The sequence below is a fragment of the Rousettus aegyptiacus genome, unplaced genomic scaffold, assembly GCF_014176215.1.
Source record: "Rousettus aegyptiacus isolate mRouAeg1 unplaced genomic scaffold, mRouAeg1.p scaffold_m13_p_12, whole genome shotgun sequence".
NCBI classification, from domain to species: domain Eukaryota; kingdom Metazoa; phylum Chordata; class Mammalia; order Chiroptera; family Pteropodidae; genus Rousettus; species Rousettus aegyptiacus.
The window spans coordinates 17,857,600-17,879,584 of record NW_023416287.1 but is presented as its reverse complement, the minus strand read 5'-3'; the positions used below and the strand labels follow the sequence as shown (position 1 = coordinate 17,879,584).

At 46.8% G+C, this 21,985-nt stretch overlaps 2 protein-coding genes and 1 pseudogene across 5 annotated transcripts; 2 read left to right on the top strand and 1 right to left on the bottom strand.

Moving 5' to 3' along the window:
- CUNH20orf173 (chromosome unknown C20orf173 homolog) lies at window positions 1–7,338 on the bottom strand. Its single transcript, XM_036229487.1, has 4 exons — window positions 6,466–7,338; window positions 1,457–1,632; window positions 989–1,040; window positions 1–359 (listed from the first exon to the last, which is right to left on the bottom strand). The coding sequence occupies exons 2-4, from the start codon at window positions 1,615–1,617 to the stop codon at window positions 213–215; spliced, it is 360 nt and encodes a 119-aa protein (XP_036085380.1). The 5' UTR covers window positions 1,618–1,632; window positions 6,466–7,338; the 3' UTR covers window positions 1–212.
- A 100-nt stretch (window positions 7,339–7,438) lies between these two features.
- On the top strand, window positions 7,439–20,614 carry ERGIC3 (ERGIC and golgi 3). Of its 4 annotated transcripts, none has more exons than XM_016126439.2 (14): window positions 7,439–7,584; window positions 7,722–7,792; window positions 7,895–7,982; window positions 8,203–8,322; window positions 12,506–12,599; window positions 13,419–13,584; window positions 13,728–13,785; window positions 17,441–17,455; window positions 18,166–18,197; window positions 19,020–19,116; window positions 19,194–19,258; window positions 19,935–20,071; window positions 20,149–20,204; window positions 20,400–20,614. In XM_016126439.2, the coding sequence occupies exons 1-14, from the start codon at window positions 7,497–7,499 to the stop codon at window positions 20,477–20,479; spliced, it is 1,167 nt and encodes a 388-aa protein (XP_015981925.1). In that variant the 5' UTR covers window positions 7,439–7,496; the 3' UTR covers window positions 20,480–20,614. The 4 variants fall into 4 exon arrangements, with proteins under 4 accessions (XP_015981925.1, XP_015981924.1, XP_015981926.1 ...); XM_016126438.2 differs by having other exon boundaries at window positions 8,203–8,331; XM_016126440.2 differs by lacking the exon at window positions 17,441–17,455 and having other exon boundaries at window positions 8,203–8,331.
- LOC118610494 lies at window positions 14,306–14,422 on the top strand (annotated as a pseudogene).
- Window positions 20,615–21,985: the final 1,371 nt, after the last annotated feature.

Genomic DNA, 21,985 nt, shown 5'->3' with positions numbered 1-21,985 from the left:
TCAGTTCAGGATTTTATTCAGTACGCAAATGATGTCCACACAATATCTCTTGCCCTTTACCCCCAAAAGTCCTCGGAGTCCTGCTGCTGCTGCTGCTGCTGCTGCTGCTGCTGCTGCTGCTGCTGCTGCTGCTACAATTCCAAGACTCCCCTGCTTTCAGACCCAAAGGGCTAGAATTTGTGTGGACTTGCCAGGGTGTCACGTGTGGATGGTTAGCTTGCCCACACACTCTCTCTGACTTCTACTTCCGCTTCTGTGGTAGGCATGGACAGAATCTCCTTAGAGCCATTCTGATTTGCATCCTCCCAGTCATGGGACAACTTTCCTTGCTTCTCTGATCCAAATCCAAAGCTGGCATCCTGAGGAATGACAGGGAGGTATGTGTCAGCAGACGGAATCCTGTCCTTGATCAACATCAAGTGTGGCAGGCTGCCTCCTAGAGCTGGGAGGAAAATGGAGCTCACCTCCTCCAGGGAAGACAGGATCTGAACACACAGTGTGACCCAGAAGCCTGGAAAAGAGACCATCAACTAGCTTCTCCTCCTCATATTGGAGAAAGAGAGATGATTCCCCAAGGAGACAAGAGAAGGGCATTTTAGGCAGAGGGAGCAGTGTGTGAGAAGGCACCAGATAGCTGGTGTGTTTGGGGGATGCCAAGAAGCCTAGTGCGTGAGCCTGGGAGACGGGAGGAGAGGGGAAGGGTCAGGGTATTGAAAACCAGGCAGAAATTTTTAGACTTTTTGATGAAGGCATAGGGGAGAGAAGTTTTAAGTGAGTAAGGGATAAGAATCTTAACTGGGTCACAAATGGACAAGGCACAGAACAGAGCCACGAGCCCCAGGGCTGGTACTCACCCTGGTTATCCAGCCTGTTGCCCTGGTTGTACCTGAGGAAGGTTGGGCTGATCCCTAGGATCTGGGGGAGAAGGGGAAGGAGCCTACATGGTGCCCCTCCCACAGCCACATCTTACTCCCATCCGTCCCCTTACCTGGTCTTTGCTATCTTCCATTCCAATAGGGAACTGGATCATGTTCCAAAATCTGAGAAAAATTAGGAGGTGGGGGCATTTCAGTAGCCCCTGAGACCCGGGAAGGTCCTGTAGGTTCCCCCAGTAGGCCAGTAAAGGGTCTCTCTGGAGTCCCCTGTCTTCTCCTGCAGTGACCACCTCTCACTCTCATACTAAGAATGTCTGGGTTCCCAGACCATCACCTCCTCACTCAGAGTCTCCGAAGTCCATGACAGACCAGAAAGCTTCAGCAAGAGTAGCAGGAGCTGTCTCCAGGAACCCCAGGCCCCAGCATTCCTGTGGCAGATGAAGTGTCCTGTGGTTTGGTTCCCCACCATCTTGAAGCTATGAACAGGGGCCTGGTTCATCTTTGGAAGGAGAGCAGAAACTGACAGAGCTCTGGGGACAGGTCTGTATCTTCCTGCTCCCTGCCCTCTTCTCAATGCTTACCTGAAGACGGCGGTATGTTGAGTGATGTTGTCAAGGCTGGAGGCCCGCAGGATCTTCAAGTTCCCCACCAGTGCATAAGTCCCACAGCAGAGGTCAAAATGTCTCACCGAGGGTCTGTGAATCACCGTTAACAGCTTCTCCCACACTTTGCCCAGTTCCATTGCTGAGTTTTTGCCCTGGAAACAGCCAGAGGGAAGAGTAGGGGCTGGGACCCAAGCATCAACTCCCAGTGGAAGGAAAACAGACCTGGGTCGATAAGAGGGCTGAGGCTGTGAAGACGGGAGGTACACTAAGCCAGGGCCAAGGGCAGGGGTTTGGGCTGGAAAGTGGGAGGTGGGCTAGGCCTGGGAAGAGCAGAAGATGGGGTTGGGCCCAGTGATGACCACTGACCAACTATCAGAGCACAGCATTGGGGGGCATGGACTCTGTTGCCCCCATTAGGAGTCCCATCGTCTTCTCATAGTATGCATCAAACCAGTTCTGTTCTCTGACTGTGTGGTTGCGGAGGGAGTAGTTGAGGGTCCCAGATGGGCAGCCACACTTCCTAAATTTGAACCAAATGCAGCTACAACACCTCGGTACCAAGTATATCAGTTTTCCCTGGGGTTCCATTTCTGGTTTCTGATCTAGGCGGGGGCCATCAGCCACAAGATGAAAACCCAGAGTACCCACAGGACAAAAATCTGCCATACGCGCTTCATGTCTGCTCTAGGCAGTGGCTTCTGTGGCAGGCAGCAGACTGGTTTCTTTACCCAGGACTGGGAAAGAAGAGGAACAAGGCCACAAACAACCCCACAATGCTCTGTCCCGCTGGCCTCCATGGCTCCCCAACCCTCCATACCACACCTCCTCCCAAATCCTCATCTCCTGCCTCCCTATCCATTTACTTACCTCCATAGAGGAATCTAGCTGGGCCTTGAATGGAGGTGCAAGAGCAGAAAAATAATACATGGGGTATCCTGTACCCTCCCCATAAGAGGAAAGCTAGGCCCTTAGTGCCGCCCAGTTATATCATAGTTCTCATCACAAAGTACACATTGTGACCTCCTTCCTTTAGCCTGCCTGGACAATGCCACCACCCTTATCCTGTCTATAATATACAAGCTGCTACACTGAATGTAAGATCCATGAGAACAGGGACTGACCTTGTATGTCTTCTTTACTCCTGCATCCCTGAGACTTAGGATCACTTAACAAATATTTACAGGATACATGAATAGAATTGAGAGGGAATTTAAATACTATTTATGTGTGACATCTCCTCTCTAATTGTGTAACTTTGGCTCAGACCTCTCTTCTATTCTCTGGACTCCCTATCCGACAGCCTATCAAACTTTCACTAAGATGTCTCAGAGACTTCTCATGCTGAACAAGCGTGAGACTGAACTCACAATGTTTCCTTTAAACCAATTCCTTTCTAAGACTTCTCTATCTCAATAAATGGTCCTGCCATCCACCGAGTTGTAGAAGCCAGAAGCCCATGTGTTATCCGTGATTTCTCTCTCTCCTATGATTTCCAAATCTACTTTTTAATCCACTTGGTTCTATTTCCAAACCACCTTCTCTTCGTCTCCACTCTCATCACTTTAACTCAATCCTAGCATGTGGAAGATATTAAAAAACAAAACGAAAAACCTTGAGTTATCATTAATATTTCAGGAAAAAAAGAGAGACCATTTTTTTTTTTTAAATCAAAATGTTTTCTTCCATGGGATGAGAATGGTAAAATAGTTCAACTTAACTAGTGGAAATCTGCACTGGCTATTTCATAGCTTTTAAAATAACTCACCAGGGCAGGTATATGGGGTAAAAGGGGTCAAATATGTGGTGAGAGGAAGACATCTAACTATGGGAGGTGAACACACAATGTAAATATATATATATATGTCTTACCGTTAAAATGTACAGCTAAAACCAGATTTCGTTAACCAATGTCACCATAAAAAATTAATTAATTTAAAACATAAGAAAATAAAATAACTCATCAAAAAAATCTGAGTAAGGTCTGTAGTCCAGTCAATCGTATTGTACCGATGTCAACATCCTGGTTTGGATGAAGTATTATTGGTACTATATGGTAAAATGCTACCATTTAGAGAAACTGGGTGATTGGTACACAGGACTTCTCTTTATTATTTTTGAAATTTCTTACGTGCCTGTAGTTATTTCAAAATAAAAAAGGTTTTAAAAATCATCTAGTAAAAAAATGCACAGTAAGCTTTATTGCTATTTTATTTATATCAACTGGTATAATCATTTTTATTGTTATAAAACACTCAAAAACTTTACCATTTTAACCATTTTAAAGTGTACAATTCAGTGACACTTTATACATTCACAATGTAATGCACCCATCACACTATCTAGTTCTGGAACATATTTATCATCTCAAAAGAAACCCCATACTCACTAAGTACTCATTCCCTATTTTTCTTTTCTCTAGCCCTTGGAAAGATGTGATCTTTTTAAAAGTTAAAACTGTTAAAAAAAAAAAAAACATTAAAGATGTGATCTTTAAAAATGTTAGAAAGTTTAAATGTTTGTTTTGCTTTATCAAGGCACAATTCACATACCATAACATTGACACGTTTTAAGTGTATGATTCAATAATTTTTAGTAAATTTAAACAGTTGTGCAAACATCACCACGATTCAGTTTTAGAACTTTTCCATCAGAAAAGTTCCCTCATTCACATTTGCAATCAATCCCACTCCTCATTTTAGGCACCTACGAACCTATTTTCTCTGTAGATTTGCCTTGTTTGATCATTTTGTAAACGAAGTGATTTCATTTGATCATTTGGTAAATGGAGTTATACAGGAGCATTTGAGATCTTGCTCCCTGGCATGTTCAGTTTGGCTCAAATAAACTCTTGTAAAAAATTTTTAAAAAGTAAATAAATAGATGGAATTATACAGTATGATTTTGATGTCTCGTGTGCTCACTTCGGCAGCACATATACTAAAATTGGAGTGATTATGATGTCTCGGTAATGTTTTATTTTTGTTTTTGTCTTCCCGTCCAGTACACAAGTTAAGACAATCTCAAGCATTCTTTCTCTTCCTGTATAATTTTTTTCTAGCCTACTTTTTTCAACAGGTCTAGTTCTGTCAAGATTCCATCTTTTTGTTGAAGCCTCAAAATATCATCTCTTCTTCCTAATAGGCATTAATATTCGATACCCAAAAAAGAACCACCACCCTCATCTATTTTGACAGTGATGATAAGGCAAGTACAATACGATTATGGGGGAGTTTAGGTTATACTAATTAAAAAATACTTTGTGAAACCATTTTCTTCCCATCTATTTGATTCCAATAAAAAAGTCACTTCCTTCCAAAGCCTTTCTAAACTAATATAACATCTTACTAAATTACAGCTCCTAACGTGTATTACCCTCTAATAGACAAAGTTATTTACATGAAAGTGCTTTGTAAACTGTAAATATCTGTTAATATGAATTATTATTGTGCTCAAAAAAAAAAAAAGAAAGAAAGAAACACCCTTGCTAACACATCAGCTCTGTTAGCCACCACTCCCTGCCCCAACCTCAGAGCCACAAAGTCGGCTCACAAGTTCACTGTTTTAACTAACTCCTTTACCTTTAGCTCCTGGGAATTTCTCTTTTTTTCATAAGTCAGCTATATGTTCAAAGGGAAATTTGTTATTCGGCATTTCAAGATGCTTTTCAGCAGGAAGGTTAAGTCTGCATATTACTGGAACTAGAATCTTTATAATTAAATTTTTCACTGGTCATTGTTTTATGATTTGTGCTATTACTTAAATAATGTTCTACAAATATAAAAAGAAGTTTCTTCCTGAGGTGGATTGTACCCTAGTGCAAATAAAAAGTATTTGCCTGAGACTTTTCTTAGCTAAATGCTTCTTCAACTTGAGTATGCTTTGGAATCACCAGGAAGGCTTAATAAAAACAAAGTACTGGGCCTCATCCTCAGAGTTTCTGATTCCGTTTTCTGAGGCGGAGCCTGAGAATTTGCATTTCTAGCAAGTTTCCAAGTGATGCCAGTGCTGCTGGTTCAGGGACCACACCTTGAGAACCATTGCCTTGGCCTCACCTATCTAGCCAGCAAAGTATTTTACACAGAAAAACTGATTCCTTTATTAAAAATGAAAGCTCATATTCTATTTTTCCTTTCAAAAGAGGTGTTTATAATGTTTTCCTTCCACAACAAGAAGCCTGCAACAACTTCCTAATCAGTATTTTTGCTTCTGTTCTGTCTATTCTTCATCCATTCTTCACCCAGCAACTAGCATGACCTTAAACTAATTTCCTGCTTGGATCATTAAAATGGCATCCTGTTGCACTCAGAATAAAATCCTAAGTCCTCACTCATCTCACATATTTTCCAGCCATTCTGGCCTTTTCCTGTTCCTAGAACTTTCCAAGTTCCATCTTGCGTCAGAACCTTTGCACATGCAGTTCCTCTTCCTGGAATAAATGACTCTCTCCCACTCCTACCCTCAGCATTTCACCTCCTAGTTCCTTCCCTTTCTTCAAATTTCATTTTAAATGTCACTCATTATGGGGTTCCTTTCCCGACCTTCTGTATTATTGAAGTCCCTAAGGAACTCTCCTCATTGGGCCCTGAGGCCCCATGACACGCTTTTATTCGTCATGGTATTCCCCAAACCCAGAGAGACCTGGGAAATAGGAGGAGCTTGAATAATATGTGTTTAAGGAGTGAGTCATTTAATCTGGAGCCACAGGAAGGAGGGCTTGGAAGTCAAACATGGTTGGACACAGAATAAACACAGTCCAGAGAGGAGAGGACAATTCCTGTTTAGTTTCTGGGCATGGATCTGAGAATAGATGCCTTTCGCACTTGGTGGTGGAAGCTAATGCATAGAAAAGATCCAGGCTCCAGATTCTGAAAAAACAGGCCTCAAATCAGCAGCTTTGTCCCATTAATTACCCCTGCAAATTTGGGCAAAGTCAATTCACCTCTTGGCTTCCTCATCTATAAAACGGGGTTTGAAATAGCACCTACCTCTCAGGGTTGTTCTGATAGAATGGATTACAGCAGTTGGCATATTGTCAGTTTTCAGCTAATGAATTCGTTCTTTCCTTCTCCCCTTTCCTAGCAAACTGCAACCTGAGGGCAGAAGGGGCACTCTGGCATTGTTCAGCTTCTCCTGAGTCAGAGTGTCATAAGGCACCCAGCTCCAGTGTTCATCCTTCTCTTCCTGGAAACCTTCTCTAATCCAGCATGTCAGTCACTTTCTCCTGTAGACTCCCAGTCCCCTGAACCACCACTTATTAAATTTCTGGTCTTACATCACTGAAATGATTTGAGTCATGCACTGCGATGAGCCATGCGCAGCATTAATGAAACGCTGTTTGAGTAAAACCGACCCAAAGGCCCTGGCTCCCAGAGTCCTTTGAGGTCCAGAAGAAATAGGTTGGAATCAGGCCCCGCCATTAACTGGCTTAGCAAGTTACCTAGCTTCTCCTGGCCAGTTCCTCCGACAGGAAATGGGAGATAAAAGGTCACCCCTAATTCATACAGCTGTGATTTTCAAACTGTAGCTGCAGAGAAATCAATCACCTGGGAGCCACTCCCAGAGTTTCTGATTCGAGTCTGTGGTGGGGCCCGACGATTTGCATTTCTAACCAGTTCTCAGATGACAATAAGGCTGCTGGTTGGGGACACTGAAAACCATTGTTTCAAATTGTTCCAAGAGTCTGATGTGAAACTCTTGGCGCAATTCCTAGCATAAGCTAGGCTAGCGAAAGCTACTATTACTGTTTCTATCCCGCAGAGACCTCCTCTGGGCATCCTAGTCCACACAGAACCACCGCTACTGAAAGAACCCTTGTCCGCAGTCGGTTTCCAGACAAAGACGTAGGAAGCACCCGTATGCTGGGAAACCAGCGTGAGAACACGGGTGAGAGGTGGGGCCAAGCGTGCGCGCTGCTGCGCCTGCGTGCGGAAGAGGCGGGGGCGTGGCTCAAGCTCTGGGCCGGAAGCGGGAGGCTGCAGGGGCGGGCCGGCTGGCATCCCCTTTCCGGCCGGTCCCCATGGAGGCTCTGGGGAAGCTGAAGCAGTTCGATGCCTACCCTAAGACTCTGGAGGACTTCCGGGTCAAGACCTGCGGGGGCGCCACGGGTAGGCGGTGGCGGGGCCGGGGTCTCGGGGAGAGGGGTGCCCAGGAACTTGCCCGGGGCTTCTACACTCTGTCTGGCCTGCCAGGGGCTGAATGAGCTGAACAGAGGCCATTCTGACCCTCGCTCCCTGCCCTGCAGTGACCATTGTCAGTGGCCTTCTCATGCTGCTACTGTTCCTGTCCGAGTTGCAGTATTACCTAACCACAGAGGTAAGGGGCGGGGCTTGACTTTCTAGGAATAAGATCTTTAGGGATGGGAGTAGGGGCAAAAGAGGCATGAAGCCAAATATTACAGAAGTAGTGCTGCCCCAGGTGCATCCTGAACTCTACGTGGACAAGTCACGGGGAGATAAACTGAAGATCAACATCGATGTGTTCTTTCCACACATGCCTTGTGCCTGTGAGTACCTCACTGTGGGTGGGAGTTGCAAGTCCCAGGGTTCTCAGGTGGGCTTCCAGATTCACACCTCCAGCCTTAGGTTCTGGACTGGTTTACAGGACAGCCTCTTTCCCCTAACCCACTGCTGCCCCAGGACAGGCCGAGCATCCCCTTACCCTCCAAAACACCTATTCCCTTGCCCCTAGGATCCCAGTACCTTATCCTGACTTCCTGCTTCCAGATCTGAGCATCGATGCCATGGATGTGGCTGGGGAACAGCAGCTGGATGTGGAACACAACCTGTTCAAACAGCGGCTAGATAAAGATGGCATCCCCGTGAGCTCAGAGGCTGAGCGTCATGGTAACTGGGGTAGGGGACCAGATCTCAGATCCCAGAGCTGGACATACCCAAGCCCTACATTCTGGCAAGTCGGCTGTGGCTGGCCCAATGACCAATGAAGAACTAAGACCCAGAGAATTCGGGTGGCTTACCTAGGATCTCCCAGCTATTAGAGTGAGCTTCTAACCTCTATACATTGAGTAGAGTACTCCACCTGGCTATCATTTGCAAAGGTCCCCAGCCCTTGCCTATCATGGTTTCAGTAACAGAAGTTTGAGGATGGGTTCTTTGTGCTGTTGCCTTGACAGAACTCCTCTAGATGGACCCAAGCTTCTCTGGATGTTTGTTTTTCCATTCACATATAATTGTAGGATCAAATGAGGTAATATGTGTGCAATGCCTAATACAGAGTGGCTGTTCATTTTGAGCTTCTGCCTAGGCAGCCTCCCAGTGCCTCTATTAACTCAGTCTCCCACCATACAAAACCCTCTTTAAAGCTGTGATTTTTCATACATTAGGGATTGTTCTGTTGATGAGCTTTATCATTCATTTTTTTCAACGTATGAATGTTGAACACTAGTAAAACCAATAGAATTTGCTGTAGCATTGGATGTGGGGTGTAAGAGCAGAGTCAAGGCGTTAATTCCAAGGCTTTTGGCCTGAGAAAATGAATGACTTACTGTAGGAATGACCAGTGAGGAGGAAGAGGATTTGGGGGTGGGGGGATATTAGATGTATCAGTGGCTTAATAGAACAAACATTTGTTTTTTTCAGTTCTGTGAGTTCAGGAATTCAAGAGTGGCTTGATTGGGTGATTCCGGCTTAGGGTCTTATGAGATTGCAGTCAAGCTGTTGGCTGGGGCTGTAATCATCGGAAGACTTGACTGGGGCTGGAGTGTCTGAATTTAAAAGGACTCACTCACACATACGGCCGTTGGCAAGATGCCTCAGTGCCGTCACCACATGGGCTTCTCAGTAGGGTTGCTTGAGTGTCCTCACAATACTGCAGCTGGCTTTCCCCTGTGCAAATAATTCAGGAGAGAGGTGGAAACCACAACTTCTTTTATGACCTAGCCTCAGTAGTTGCACACCATCATTTCTGTATTATACTAGTGGATATACAAGTCAGCCCTATTCATTGTGGAAGGGCTGGATAATATTCCACTTATATATATACCAGATTCTCTTTCCCATTCATCAGTTAACAGTCACAAGGATGTGACTACCAGGAGTTGGGCATCATTGGGAACATCTTGGAGAGTGGTCCCACAGGGGAAGATCAGGATTTGAGGAGAGATTTCAGGCTTGAGGCATGTTCAATTTGGGTTGCCCATTTTATACCCTAGTGGTGTTAAGGAGTCAACTAAATGTACTCATCTAGACTTTGGATGAGGGCTGGAGAAATAAATGTAGCTGTTATCAACATGTAGGTGGTATTTAAAACCATTGGACTAAATGACAAAACCTAGGGAGTGAATGTAGGTAGAGGAGAGGTGGAGGGACGGTACCCAGAGGCCCTCCAATATTTAGAAGTCAGGAAATGAGAACCCAGGAAGGAAGATTGAAGGGGATTAGCCATTGAGGTAGAAGAAAATCCAGAGATTCACTGAAGGCCAGGTGTAGGAAGAGTTTCAAGAAGAGAGAGTGAGCAACTGTGTCAAAAGCTACTGATAGTCCAGTAAAAGGAGGAGCGAAAATGACCTTTGCAATTGGCAACACTGAGGTCACTGCGGACTTCAAAAGGAATAATTTTGATATTGTTGGAGATGAAAATCTAATCAAAGAGCAAAAAAAAAAAAAAATGGTGACATCAAGTACAGATGACCCTTTCAGGAGTCTTGCTCTAAGAGAGCAGGGAAGTGGGGTGGGGGCTGGAGGAGAGGACAGAAGTGGGGGTAGGTTTAGTGGTGAAATTAAGTGAGGTTCTGTTGCTTCTCTTTTCTTAGTGGAAATTGAAAGCAAGGTCATTAACTAAGAGTGATGAAAGAGGAAGGGATTTTGGAAGCCTAAGGAGAAAGGAAAAGATATAAATTAGTCATCTCAGAATGGGAGAGTGAACTAATTAGTGAAATGAAGTAGGGTGACCAGAAGTCTTAAGGGAGGCACAGGCAAGAAGTAGTCGAATTTAACTAGGGTTTGGGTTTTGTTGGGCTTGTCCAATGAAGGGAGAAAGGAACTAATGAATTGTGGTTGTTTGTGTGCAAGAAAATAATTAACAACAATGGACCATGGAATTTATTTTCCAGCTTTGTTGAGATATAGTTGCAATATAACATTGTATAAGCTTAACGTGTGATTTGATATATGTATATATTATGAGATGATCACCACAATTAGGTTAGCTAACACACTTATCACTTCACGTAGCTAACATTTTTGTGTGTGTGATGAGAACATTTAAGACCTTTTGGCAACTTTCAATACAAATATACAATAGAGTATTGTTAACTATAGTTACCAATAGATCCCCAGAACTCACTTATAACTGAAAGTTTCTAACCTGTTTCCCCACCCCCCAGCTCCAGGCAGCCACCACCCTACTCTCTGTTTCTATGAGTTTGGCTCTTTTGGAATCTACATATAAGTGAGATCATTCAGTATTTGTCTTTCTCTGACTTACTTCACTTAAAGGTTTATCCATGTTGCAGATGGCAGGATTTCCTTCTTTTTAATGGCTGGATCACACACACACACACACACACACACGATTTTCTTTACCCATTCATCTGTTGACAGGTTGTTTCAAGGTCTTGGCTATTTTGATAATGCTGCAATGAATATGGCACTGCAGAAATCTCTTTGAGATACTGATTTAATCCTTTTGGATATATACTCAGGACCTTCAGTACTGTTTTCCATAATTGCTTTACTAATTTACATTCCCACCAACGGTGCACAGGGTTCCCTTTTCTCCACCTCCTCTCCCATGCTTATCTTTTTTTGGTTTGTTTGTTTATTAATAGCCATTCCGACAGGTGTGAGGTGATAGCTCCTGGTTTTGGTTTGCATTTCCCTGATGATTAATGATGTTAAGCACCCTTTCATGTACCTGTTGACCATTTGGATGTCTTCTTTTTAAAAAATGTCTTTTCAGGTCCTTTACCTGTTTTTAATTAGGTTTTTGGCTTGGGTTTTTACTATTGAGTTAAATATTTTAAATCTTAACCCCTTATCAGGTATATCATGCACAAATATATTCTCCCGTTCTATAGGTTACCTTTTCATTTTGTCATGCAGAAACTTTATTTCGATGTAATCCCACTTGTTTATTTTTGCTTTTGTTGCCTGTACTTTTGGTGTCATATCCAAAAATCCATTGTCAAATAGCTCTTTCCTTTTGTCTTCTTCTAGGAGTTTTATGGTATCAAGTCTTATATTTAAGTCGTTAATCCATTTTGAGTTAATGATGTAAGATAAGAGTCTTATTTTGTTTTTTTTGTTTTGTTTTGTTTTGCATGTAAATATCCAGTTTTCCCAGCATCATCTATTGAAGAGACTGTCCTCTCCCCATTTGGACCATAGAATTTAAGTAGGGAAGTGAGGACATGAGGGGTACGAGTGTCAGTGATCTCAGAGAATTGATGGATTCTGTGTACCAGAATAGGAACTAAGAAAATAAAGATAAGTGGTTGAAGATTGGGATACTTGAAAGTGAATTTTGGAAAATTTGCAGTAATTGGTAATGACAAGGTCTAGGTATGAGCATGGAAATTGGTGGCTGAGGTGGGATGACAAAATAAAAAGACTGTGGGAGGACAGGTCAGGGTAATAAATGCTGAAATTGCCAATTATGATGTATTAGTTAGAGAGGCAGGGAGCCGGTGCAGAGAGAGAGGTCTGAGAAGTACCATGGCAAAGTGGTTAAGGGCATGTGCTTTGGAATTAGAGCTGAAATCTGCACTTACTATGTTGCGTTGCGCAGTCACTTATATCTGAGCCTCAGGTAACCTCACCTTCACAGAGTCATTGTGGGAATGAAATGAAATGATGCATGTAAAGTACAGTGACCTGTACCCAGCTGACATTTAATATTTGTATAGAAGTGCTTAGTGCTTGACACATAGTATGCGGTATGTAAACATTAGTTGTTATTATAACTTTTATTATTACCAAGTCACAGTCCAGAGGGCTTGTGCAGAGCTTGAGAATACAGATTTCATTGTGTCTGCCCTCAACCGATGCCCCACCTCTGCCCTCTCCTTAGAACTTGGGAAAGTTGAGGCGAAGGTGTTTGACCCTGACTCCCTGGACCCTGATCGCTGTGAAAGCTGCTATGGTGCTGAGACAGAAGACATCAAGTGAGCCAGACCCCTGGGGCTAGGGACTCAGGGAAGTGGGGTGAGCAGGACTCCCATCAGGCACTGTTTGTCAGCCATCCTCAGTCTCTTTGGCAGGCGGGGAGGTTGGACCAAGAATGTAGAGGGGATGAAGTGTGTGCCTCAGTCACTGATCCAGGTGTGAGTGACTGATGCTCCTTGCCCAGGCCCTGTCTTGGGCCTGCAGACCTGAGGACGAGGCTGAAGTGGTCCCTGCTCTGGTTCAGAGGTGGTCTCTGGAGTCCAACAGCCAGGTTCCACCCATGTGTCCTTGGGCCAAGCCACAAAACCTCTTTTGTGAAGGGGGATGATGATAACACCTTTTTTGTAAGAATCACATGTATGTTGTATGTAGAGCACTGAGATGGAAGGCTCAGTTCAGACTATTAAGCTTTCTGTATATGGCACCTGCTATTTTGTTGCCCAGGCCCTGACCCCTGAGAGGCTGATTCAGCAGGTCTGGAGTGAATCCTGGGAATATGTATTTGAAAATATATGTGACATAAAATTCGCCATTTTAAAAACCATTTTAAAGTGTACAATTCAGTGGCATTAACTACATTAATAGCGTTGTGTAATCATCACCACTATCTGTTCTAAAACTTCATCACCCAGACAGAATGGGATGTATTTTTAATAGTTCTGCTGCTCCTGAGGAAACATGCTTTGAGAACATTCGCTGGTCAGAGATGAAGTTGGCAGAGGCTTCATTAGTGAGCAGATCTCAGGCTTTATTTCTTAAGGTGCCAGCACTGTTTTCGGGACTCTTCTCCTCTGTCACCCCGCTCCCCTCTCCTATAGGTGCTGTAACACTTGTGAGGATGTACGGGAGGCATATCGACGTCGAGGTTGGGCCTTCAAGAACCCAGACACTATTGAGCAGTGCCGGCGAGAGGGCTTCACCCAGAAGATGCAGGAGCAGAAGAATGAAGGCTGCCAGGTGTATGGCTTCCTGGAAGTCAACAAGGTACAGGAGGAACTAAGGCCGGGCAGGGCCAGCTGGGCTGTGGGTTGACCCTGCTGCACTGTGAATCAAGGGCCCACTCAGCCCTCAGGAGACAAAGGGAAGGGAGGAAACAGCCAGATACTAAGAGGGACTGTTCCCTACAGGTGGCTGGAAACTTCCACTTTGCCCCGGGGAAGAGCTTCCAGCAGTCCCACGTGCACGGTGAGTGATCCTCCATCAGCCGGGGAAGCTTTGACCCTGGGCACCTTGGCAAGTTTGAGTGCCTCTTCACCTGCCTATTGTTCTTTTATCTTTGACACAGAATAGACCTTCCTCTCAGTTTGGTACAGTAGTTGAGAGCTCAGGCTGCGGAGCCAGACATCTGGGTTCAGATTTCAGTTTCAGATCTTACTGGCTGTGTAAAACGTTGAGGAAGTTTCTTAACCTTTTTGAGCTTAGGTTTCCTACTTTATAAAATGGTGATGATAGTCCTTATCTCCTGGGGTGTCCATGCAGGTTAAAGAGTATGGCTTGTGGTAGACACTTGTTTTAAAGCTCCCCCCACCCAATCTCAGATGACCTGTGTGTGAGGCTTTGAGAGAAGCAGGGTTGGGACAAAGGTTCTGCCACTCCTGAGCTATGTCAAATTTCGGAAGCAGTGAGCCCTACTCAGTTTTTCTTCTGGGGCTGAAGATACTAGAAGCTACCTCATAGCATTGTTCACAGGGAAGAAAAGTGAGATTTCTACAGCCATGCCACCCTGAACATCCCCGATCTCATCTAATCTCGGAAGCTGAGCAGGGTCAGGCCTGGTTAGTACTTGGATGGGAGACCACCTAGGAATACCAGGTGTTAGAAAAAAAAAGTGGAAAAATGAGATTTATGCTCGCTCATTTATTCATTCATGCATTCACTAGGTATTTAGTAATCACCTACTGTGTGCCATGTGCTAGTCTAGGTGCTAAAGACACAGCAGTGAACAAAATGAAGTTCCTGCCCTCAGAACATTCTAATAAATAGACAATAAACAAGTATATAAAATATATGTTGTATTAGATGCTATTAAGTTAAGTAATATGAACCAAAAAAGGCAGGATAGGTGATGGAGGTGAGGGCTAGGGTGAGATGACGTGTGTGTGCTATTTTACATAGGTGGTCAGGGAAAGGCTCTCTGACAGGGTATTCTAAGTAAAGACTTGAAGAAAGTGAAGGAGCCGGCCCTGTGGATGTCTGAGGGAAAGTGTTTTGAGCAGAGAGAACAGTACATGCAAATCCCTAAGACGGGAATGTGCTTGTAGAATTCAAGGTACGGTAAGGAAGCTAGGCTGGCTGGAGCAGAGTGAGCGGAGCAGTGTGGTTAGAAGATGAGAGAGGTAACGGGGCCATGTCGTGTCGGGCTTGGAGGGGCACTCTAGGGTCTTGGGCTTTTACTCTGTGTGAGATGGGAAGCCCTTGCAGCGTTCAAGAAGCGGTATGTGCTCCGACGTAACTTTGACAAGATAGGCAGCACTCTGCTCTAGTCTTCACTGTAGGAGGAAGGACAGAACCAGAGAGGCCAGTTAGGATTGCAGTGATCGGGCCAGGCACAGGTGATGGGGCTGGGCCAGAGTGGTGGTAGATGTGGTGAGCAGTGACTACATGTATTTTGCAGGTAGAGCTCAGAGGAGTTGCAGGTGGATGTGAAGGGTCAGGGAAAGAGGAGTCAAGGTTTTGAGTAGCAAGGAGGATGAAGTTGCCATTTAGTGAGAGGGGGAAGACCCAGAGGAACAGGTTTAGATGGTTGGAGGCAAGGGGTGTAAAGCAAATACTCAGCTTTTGACAGGTACAGATCATTGGCATTTGGGTGTCCTTTTAGACACCCCAGATGTCAAGTAAGCAGTTGGCTATTCAAGTCTGGAGTTCATGGGAAGAGGTCTGGCCTGGAGATACAAATGTTGGAGTCATCAGCATATTTAAACCCATGAGACAAGATGAGATCTCCATGGAGGTGAGGGTAGATGGAGACAAGCACACAGAGGACTGAGTGCTGGACCTCCACTCTTAGAGGACAAGGGCATCATGAGGAAGCAGCAGGGGAGACTGGGCAGACACACTGGTAGGTGAGAATGCAAACCAAGAGTTTCGTCCTGACAGCCACGGGATGAAAGTGTTTCCAGAACGTATCAGATGCTTCCGGGCATCAAGCAGTAATTGCCCATGGATATATAACTTTGCAGTGGTCTCTGTGACCTTGACAGAGCAGTTCGGCTGGAGTGGTTGGGAGCACCTGTAGGAGGGAATGGGAGAGGAGTTGGAGCCCGTGAGTATAGACAGCTCCTTTGTAGAGTTGGCTCTAATGGAAACAAAGCGGGCTGTAGCTGGAGGGAAATGCAAAATCAAGGGAAGGTTTTGTCAGATGCGTGATGTTAATATGCCATCAGAAATTATCTGCTAAGGAGAAAAAGTGATGCTCCAGAGATGAGAGAGACAATTATTGGAGTGAGGACCTTAAGAAGGAAAAAGAAAACAGAGTCTAGTGCCTCTGAAGTGTAGAACACTCAAACCTGCAACAGGAGGAAAGGCAGACTGCGCAGGTTTGGGATCACAAGAATCATGGGAATCACCAGAAATTGTGACAGGGTCACATGAGAGTGACTGATGGCCAGTGGCTAGAAACTTTGAGAAACAGTGTGGGAGGAATGACCTGGGGGTTCTACGTGGAGCTCTCGGTGACTAAAACAAGTAGGGCTAATTAGTGGTAGAGTTTGCCATGAGCTGCAAGTCTGGGGATTTTTAGGGAAGATCAAAGGACAGTGATCTGTAAGTGGCATCTAGGAGCAGGCAGGCCCTCTCTTTAAACCAAGGAGGAGGATGGGTATGGGAAAGTAGTCACCACTTGGGAACCGTGAGAGAAATAGTACCTTCAAGGGAGGGCCAGGCTGTGGTTGGAGCAAAAAGGTGAGGGAGCGTTTGGAGGTTGAAAACGTCCGATTGTGCCGATGAGTGACAAGATCCATGGGAGGTCTGGGAGGGATAGGAGTCAGGACCATATTAGGGTATGTACAGAGCCACGTGGTGACAAGAGTTAGGGCATGAAAATGACCTGGCAGTCCCGAGCTCTGCCCAGTGACTAAGGTGAGCAGGAGTAACAGGCCCAATGCAGATAGCCCTGCTGGTCTTTAAGGCAGTTTGTAGGGGTGAGGCCAAGTGTTGTGGAGGGTCACGTAGGGTCTAGAGCCCCCTTTTTACTCAGGAGGGTGCCGGGCGAGGGTGGATTCACTGGGATTGTGGGAAACCGATCAGTGTTGAGCTGTTGGCACAGGGACAGCAGGCACTCAGTAGAAAGTGATGCCAGAGGTGACTGCAGCATCTCTGCCTCTCTGGGCTGTTGTCAGAATCAGGGAGCCCAGGACAAAGGATATTCTATACCCTGTAAGGATGTTCAAAGCACGATGCTGCTGTTACCCAAAGCCAGAAATCTGGCTGAGTTGAAGGCCAGGGAGCTAGTTCCTGGCATCCTTGTTGACTTGGATTGGGGAGGAGGAGAGATTGTAAAGTTTACCAAGTAATTTTCCATCTTAGATCTTAACCTGGTCCTTGGGGCAGCCCTGTGCAGAGATCACAGAGGCCCAGAGAAGGCAAGTGATTTGCCCAAGGTCACACAACTAGAAAAGTGGCTGTTTGGGCTCTAGGTCTTTTGTTCTTCCTAGTCCCTCTTGCACTCTTCCCTGCCAGGGAATGGCTCCTGTGGACCAGGAGGAGGCTTGTTAGCTAGGTCCAGATCCTGCTGCAGGAGGAAGAAGATGCCAGCCTTCTACCACCTATTCTGCTCCATAGTTCTCATTGTGAAGCTCTGAATCTTTTTTCTCTTTCTCCCCTTCCCTCCTCCATGCTGCAGTACATGCTGTGGAGAGTAAGTGGCTCTGTTCCCCCGGGAGGCCAAGCCTTACTTCTGGGGCAGCCTACCCTCCCAGGTTGGGGGAGATTTGGATGGACCTGGGATTGGGACCTTCTCTGGCCTGGCTGCTGAGTGACTATAAAAAGCACTGGGACATACTTTGAGTTGGGGTTCCGTGCAACAAGAGGGATCAGGGTCAGAGGGCTGGAACAACTTATTCTGGAAAAGGTGGTACAGGGTACTCATATAATTTCCTTTTTGGGGGCTCTGCAAGTAGGGTCAGGAATCAGGGAAAGAGCTTAGCATTCACAGGTTCCACCTTACTTTGGGGTTCAGTGATTGGTCATTGGCTCTAGTTAATAACAGACCAAGTTGATGAGTTTTGTTTCCTAAGATGCACACAGAGCCTTGGTGGGAATGAAGGCCTGGAGTGATGTCCATAAAAGGGCACCCTATATATGTCAGAGAAGAACTGGGGCCCGTGTTTTTAAGACCCTTGAGGAGGGTATGGCCTCTTCCCACGGGTCCAAGGCAGGCCTTTTCTGGCTTCCCTTAAGCAAGGCCAGCCTGGAAGGGAGGGGGCAAGGGGCTGCTGAGGAGGTCAAAGAAGAACGGGGCAGGTCACATTCTAGAGGGAGGAGTGAGGAGGCCTGAGCAAGGACTCTGGGGGAGCCAGGTGGCCGGTTCTGCTCCGCCTGGTGACACCTTCCCTCTTCTCTCCCCAGTCCACGACCTCCAGAGCTTCGGCCTCGACAATGTACGTACCGGGTGGAAACCATGGAGGGCGGGTGGGGTAGGAGCCAGTTGCTACATTCATTTCTTTGTAGAGACATGCTGGGGTTGGGGAACATAAAGGAAAATATGCCACATCTGACAGGGGATCCAGTCTTGAGGGTCGAGGAACTGGGAGTGACTTTTTAACAGATCTGTACAGGCTAGAGACAAGATGAGATTGGACAACAGCATTTCTGGCAGAGAGGATCTTGGGCAAAGTCCGGAAGGACTGGCATTTTTCAAGAGCCACAAGGGCCCATGTGGATGGATGAGGCTGGGAAGGTTGGTGGGCACCAGACTGCAGGACTTGGGGGCCATGCTGAAGAGTCAGGCCTTTGTCCTGAAAGCAGTGGTAGGCTGTTGGCCTACTTTAACCAAGGTCATGGCACAATTTGTATATTTTTTATGATCTCTCTAGTGGCTGTTTGATATAGACTGGAGCAGGACAGGAGCAGGAGCTGGGCAATCTGGGGCCACTCCAGCCTATGCTTCCCTAGCATGAGACCTCAAGGAAAGCTAGCACCTGCCAAAAAGGGCCCTTGCCCAGTCCGTTTGCCTAATGTATGGATGCAGCCCCAGGAGGCTGCGGACCCTGTGAAGAAAGAGTTCCTAGGTGGGGAGTAGGGGCGACTAGCTCGGTCAGATTTTCCCAAGCAGGGCCCTTCCCTCCCTCCTCCATCTCCACACACCCACTCCCCAGACCCAGGCATCTCTGTCTGCCTCTGTACTGCAGAGCTTTTGATGGGGTAGGGCCTGCTGGGGCTTCGAGTGCTATGAGAGGCCCAGGGACTGGTGTTGCTTGCAGATCAACATGACTCACTACATCCGGCACCTGTCATTTGGGGAGGACTACCCGGGCATTGTTAACCCCCTGGACCGTACCAACGTCACTGCACCTCAAGGTACCAACCTGGGAGGTAGCCCTCAGCTACCAAAGCCCTGCCTGGCACCCATGCCCAGTGCTCTCTTCTCCCTGCAGCCTCCATGATGTTCCAGTACTTTGTGAAGGTGGTACCCACAGTGTACATGAAGCTAGACGGGGAGGTGAGTCTGCGGGAGCTTAGGTATCAGAGTCCCTCTCGGTACCAAGCACTTGAGTCCCTTCAACCTGGGAAGCGAAGTGCTGCTCTTATTCCCTTGTGATAGGCGATAAACTAAGGGTCAGAGAGGGTAGGTGATTTGCCCTCACAGCCCCAGGCAGGCCTCGGGCTGTCACATTTCAAAGCATTTGCTCTTCCTACTTACTCTAACTGCGACCATCTGTTCCTCCAGTGCCCACTATCTGTTGGCCTCACTGTTTCCCATGGTCTGACCTGGGCTGGGGGTGACTCTTCCTGGTTACTCCCTTTTCTGCTGTGGCCTGTGGAACATCTCAGCAGACTGGTAGATGCATGGGACTGAGGGGCAGAGGAAATCAGGCCCTGCCTTGCCAGGAGCTCATGGTACAGACTTGGAAAGTTGCTTCTCATCCATGGACCCCCATTGACAGGATCCACCAAACGTAGCTGGGATTGGTAAACTATAAAGAGCTGGGGTGGTTAGGCTAGGAGAGGGCATTTAGGTGGTCCCCAGATCTTGCAGTGTTCATTACCAGTGTGGGGACTCATTCTCTCCTCCACGACACTCCAGGCAGTATAAGACATAGGACAGGAACAGGGGTGAAGGGGTGGTTGGGAGTCAGGTCGTAGACTTGGCTCTGGGCCTTCCCCTCCTGTTCCAGGTGCTGAGGACAAATCAGTTTTCTGTGACCAGACATGAGAAGGTCGCCAATGGGCTGCTGGGCGACCAGGGGCTTCCTGGCGTCTTTGTGCTCTACGAGCTTTCGCCCATGATGGTGAAGCTGACAGAGAAGCACAGGTGAGGGCGGGGAGAGGGAGGGGCCTGGGCCTGGTGGGAGTAGGGTGAGCCTGCTGATCCCCCTGCCCCTCTGCCAGGTCCTTCACACACTTCCTGACGGGCGTGTGCGCCATCATCGGGGGCATGTTCACAGGTTAGAAGCCGGAGGGCATCTATTTGGGGTTGGGGTGTGGTGGGGAGTGTGAAGCCTGTGCCCCACCCCAGGTTTTGGTCGTGGGAGGGGAGACACCTCGAGGGCCAAGGGGAGATGCTGGCCTGGCCGGTAAGGCCCTGGAATTCAAGCCAAGGGCCAAACTGGACTGGCGCCACCCCTCATCTCTCTCCCCAGTGGCCGGACTCATTGATTCACTCATCTACCACTCAGCACGAGCCATCCAGAAGAAAATCGATCTAGGGAAGACAACGTAGTTGTCCCCTTTCCCCCTGTCGTTCCCTCTTTCTCCTGTTTCTCTGGCTTTGTGGTCATTTTCCCAGTCTCCCCCTATTCCCTACTCGGAGAGGCCAGTAGAGCCCAGGTTAATAAATCTGTTGGTTGTGATAGTAGTTGCTGTTTTCTGTGCGGTTTTGAGTCTGGCTGGAGCTTGGGAACAACCCATCATCACAGCTACTCATTGAAGGCAATCAGAACTGACATCAGGCCACATGCCCCCTGGGAGCCCCACTTGGACATCTCCTGGTTAATAAATTGGTCTTTATTCAAACCAGACTATCCTCAGTACTTTCTCCACTGTGGGCCTTCTGGTTTCAGGCCCAGGACTGAGACAGACCTTTTCAGGATATGTCCTGGAGCCACCTTTGCCCCAGGTTTATGTGTGCCCAACCCCAGTGATAATTGGGCCCTGGGTGTAGGCTAGGGCTTGTCTCCTCTGCAGTGACAGCTAAAGCTGGGGCCCCTGCCACTCTGGACTCAGTCACCTGGATCTCTGACTTTGCTCTGTGCCAAGCCCTTGTTGCCTCTTGGTGCCGAGAGGGGTTCAGCCAGTCTCCTAAGTAGAGGAATAACTGAAGAATAGGGAGAGAAGGTAGCAGTGACCATTCTAGAGCAAGGCTAGCATCAGACCCCAGCTCTAGACTTAAGACTTTCCATTTTAGTCCTTAATAGATGCGGAGAACCAGGCCCCAAGACCTCACCATTCCCCAGCCCAGGGAACCAGGGATGTCACCAGCTGGTCAGTTCATAGTAGGGTCATTTCTCGGGGAGTCGCAGTGTAATGCAGTAATAGGAGAGAAACGGAGAGAGGACAAACAGCAAAGCAAGGCAGTGATAGCAAAACATCTGGAGGCAGACCTGAGATCTGGCTCTGATGTAATCACTAACAAGCTGTTATTTAATCTCTGTGGGCACCAGTCTCGTCCATAAATTGTGGGTAATGGCTGTAGTGAGCCTCGTTTTTTTGGTTACCCAGGAACCATTCCCACAAAAGAGTATCCTGAATTTCCTCTGAGAACCTCCTCATCCATCCTCTCAGCTTAGTGGTTTGGGAGGAAAGTCAGTTTCCTACCCTGAGCTCCAGTAGAAGCCCCATCAACACATCTCATCACCCTGACCTCAGTGACCCAGTGCAAGCCAGGCCGTCAGGACTAGGAAAGCTTTTCTTACAGATGTGAATATGGGGAGACTTGCTGCAGCCATCCTGCAGTCTCGAGGGAAGACCCTGTTGGCAAATGAGCTGCCCCCTGAGGACAGCAGAGCTGAGCCCAGAGGCAGAGAATGGGCCTTAGTGTCATCGTTTAAACCCTGTGACAAGCTGCACCTGAAGCCAGCCAGTTAAACCCTGGGAATTATAGCTGTGCAAGCCTAATACCCCTTCTTGCTTAGCCAGTTCAGGTTGGAATTTCTATTCCTTGCAAACCAAAGTGTCCTGACTGATATGCCTGCTCTCGGGGTTGGTAAAAGATAAGCAAGTTAATGAA

What these genes read in the sequence shown, in the direction of transcription:
- CUNH20orf173 (XM_036229487.1), bottom strand. Translation starts at nt 1,617, where the DNA reads ATGGAACTGGGCAAAGTGTGGGAGAAGCTGTTAACGGTGATTCACAGA. An exon ending in CAACATACCGCCGTCTTCAG is followed by an intron (nt 1,041 to 1,456) that starts GTAAGCATTGAG and finishes AATTTTTCTCAG; the next exon opens with ATTTTGGAACATGATCCAGT. An exon ending in TGGAAGATAGCAAAGACCAG is followed by an intron (nt 360 to 988) that starts GTAAGGGGACGG and finishes GTCATTCCTCAG; the next exon opens with GATGCCAGCTTTGGATTTGG.
- ERGIC3 (XM_016126438.2), top strand. Translation starts at nt 7,497, where the DNA reads ATGGAGGCTCTGGGGAAGCTGAAGCAGTTCGATGCCTACCCTAAGACT. An exon ending in GCTGAGACAGAAGACATCAA is followed by an intron (nt 12,600 to 13,418) that starts GTGAGCCAGACC and finishes CCTCTCCTATAG; the next exon opens with GTGCTGTAACACTTGTGAGG. An exon ending in AAGCTGACAGAGAAGCACAG is followed by an intron (nt 20,072 to 20,148) that starts GTGAGGGCGGGG and finishes CCCCTCTGCCAG; the next exon opens with GTCCTTCACACACTTCCTGA.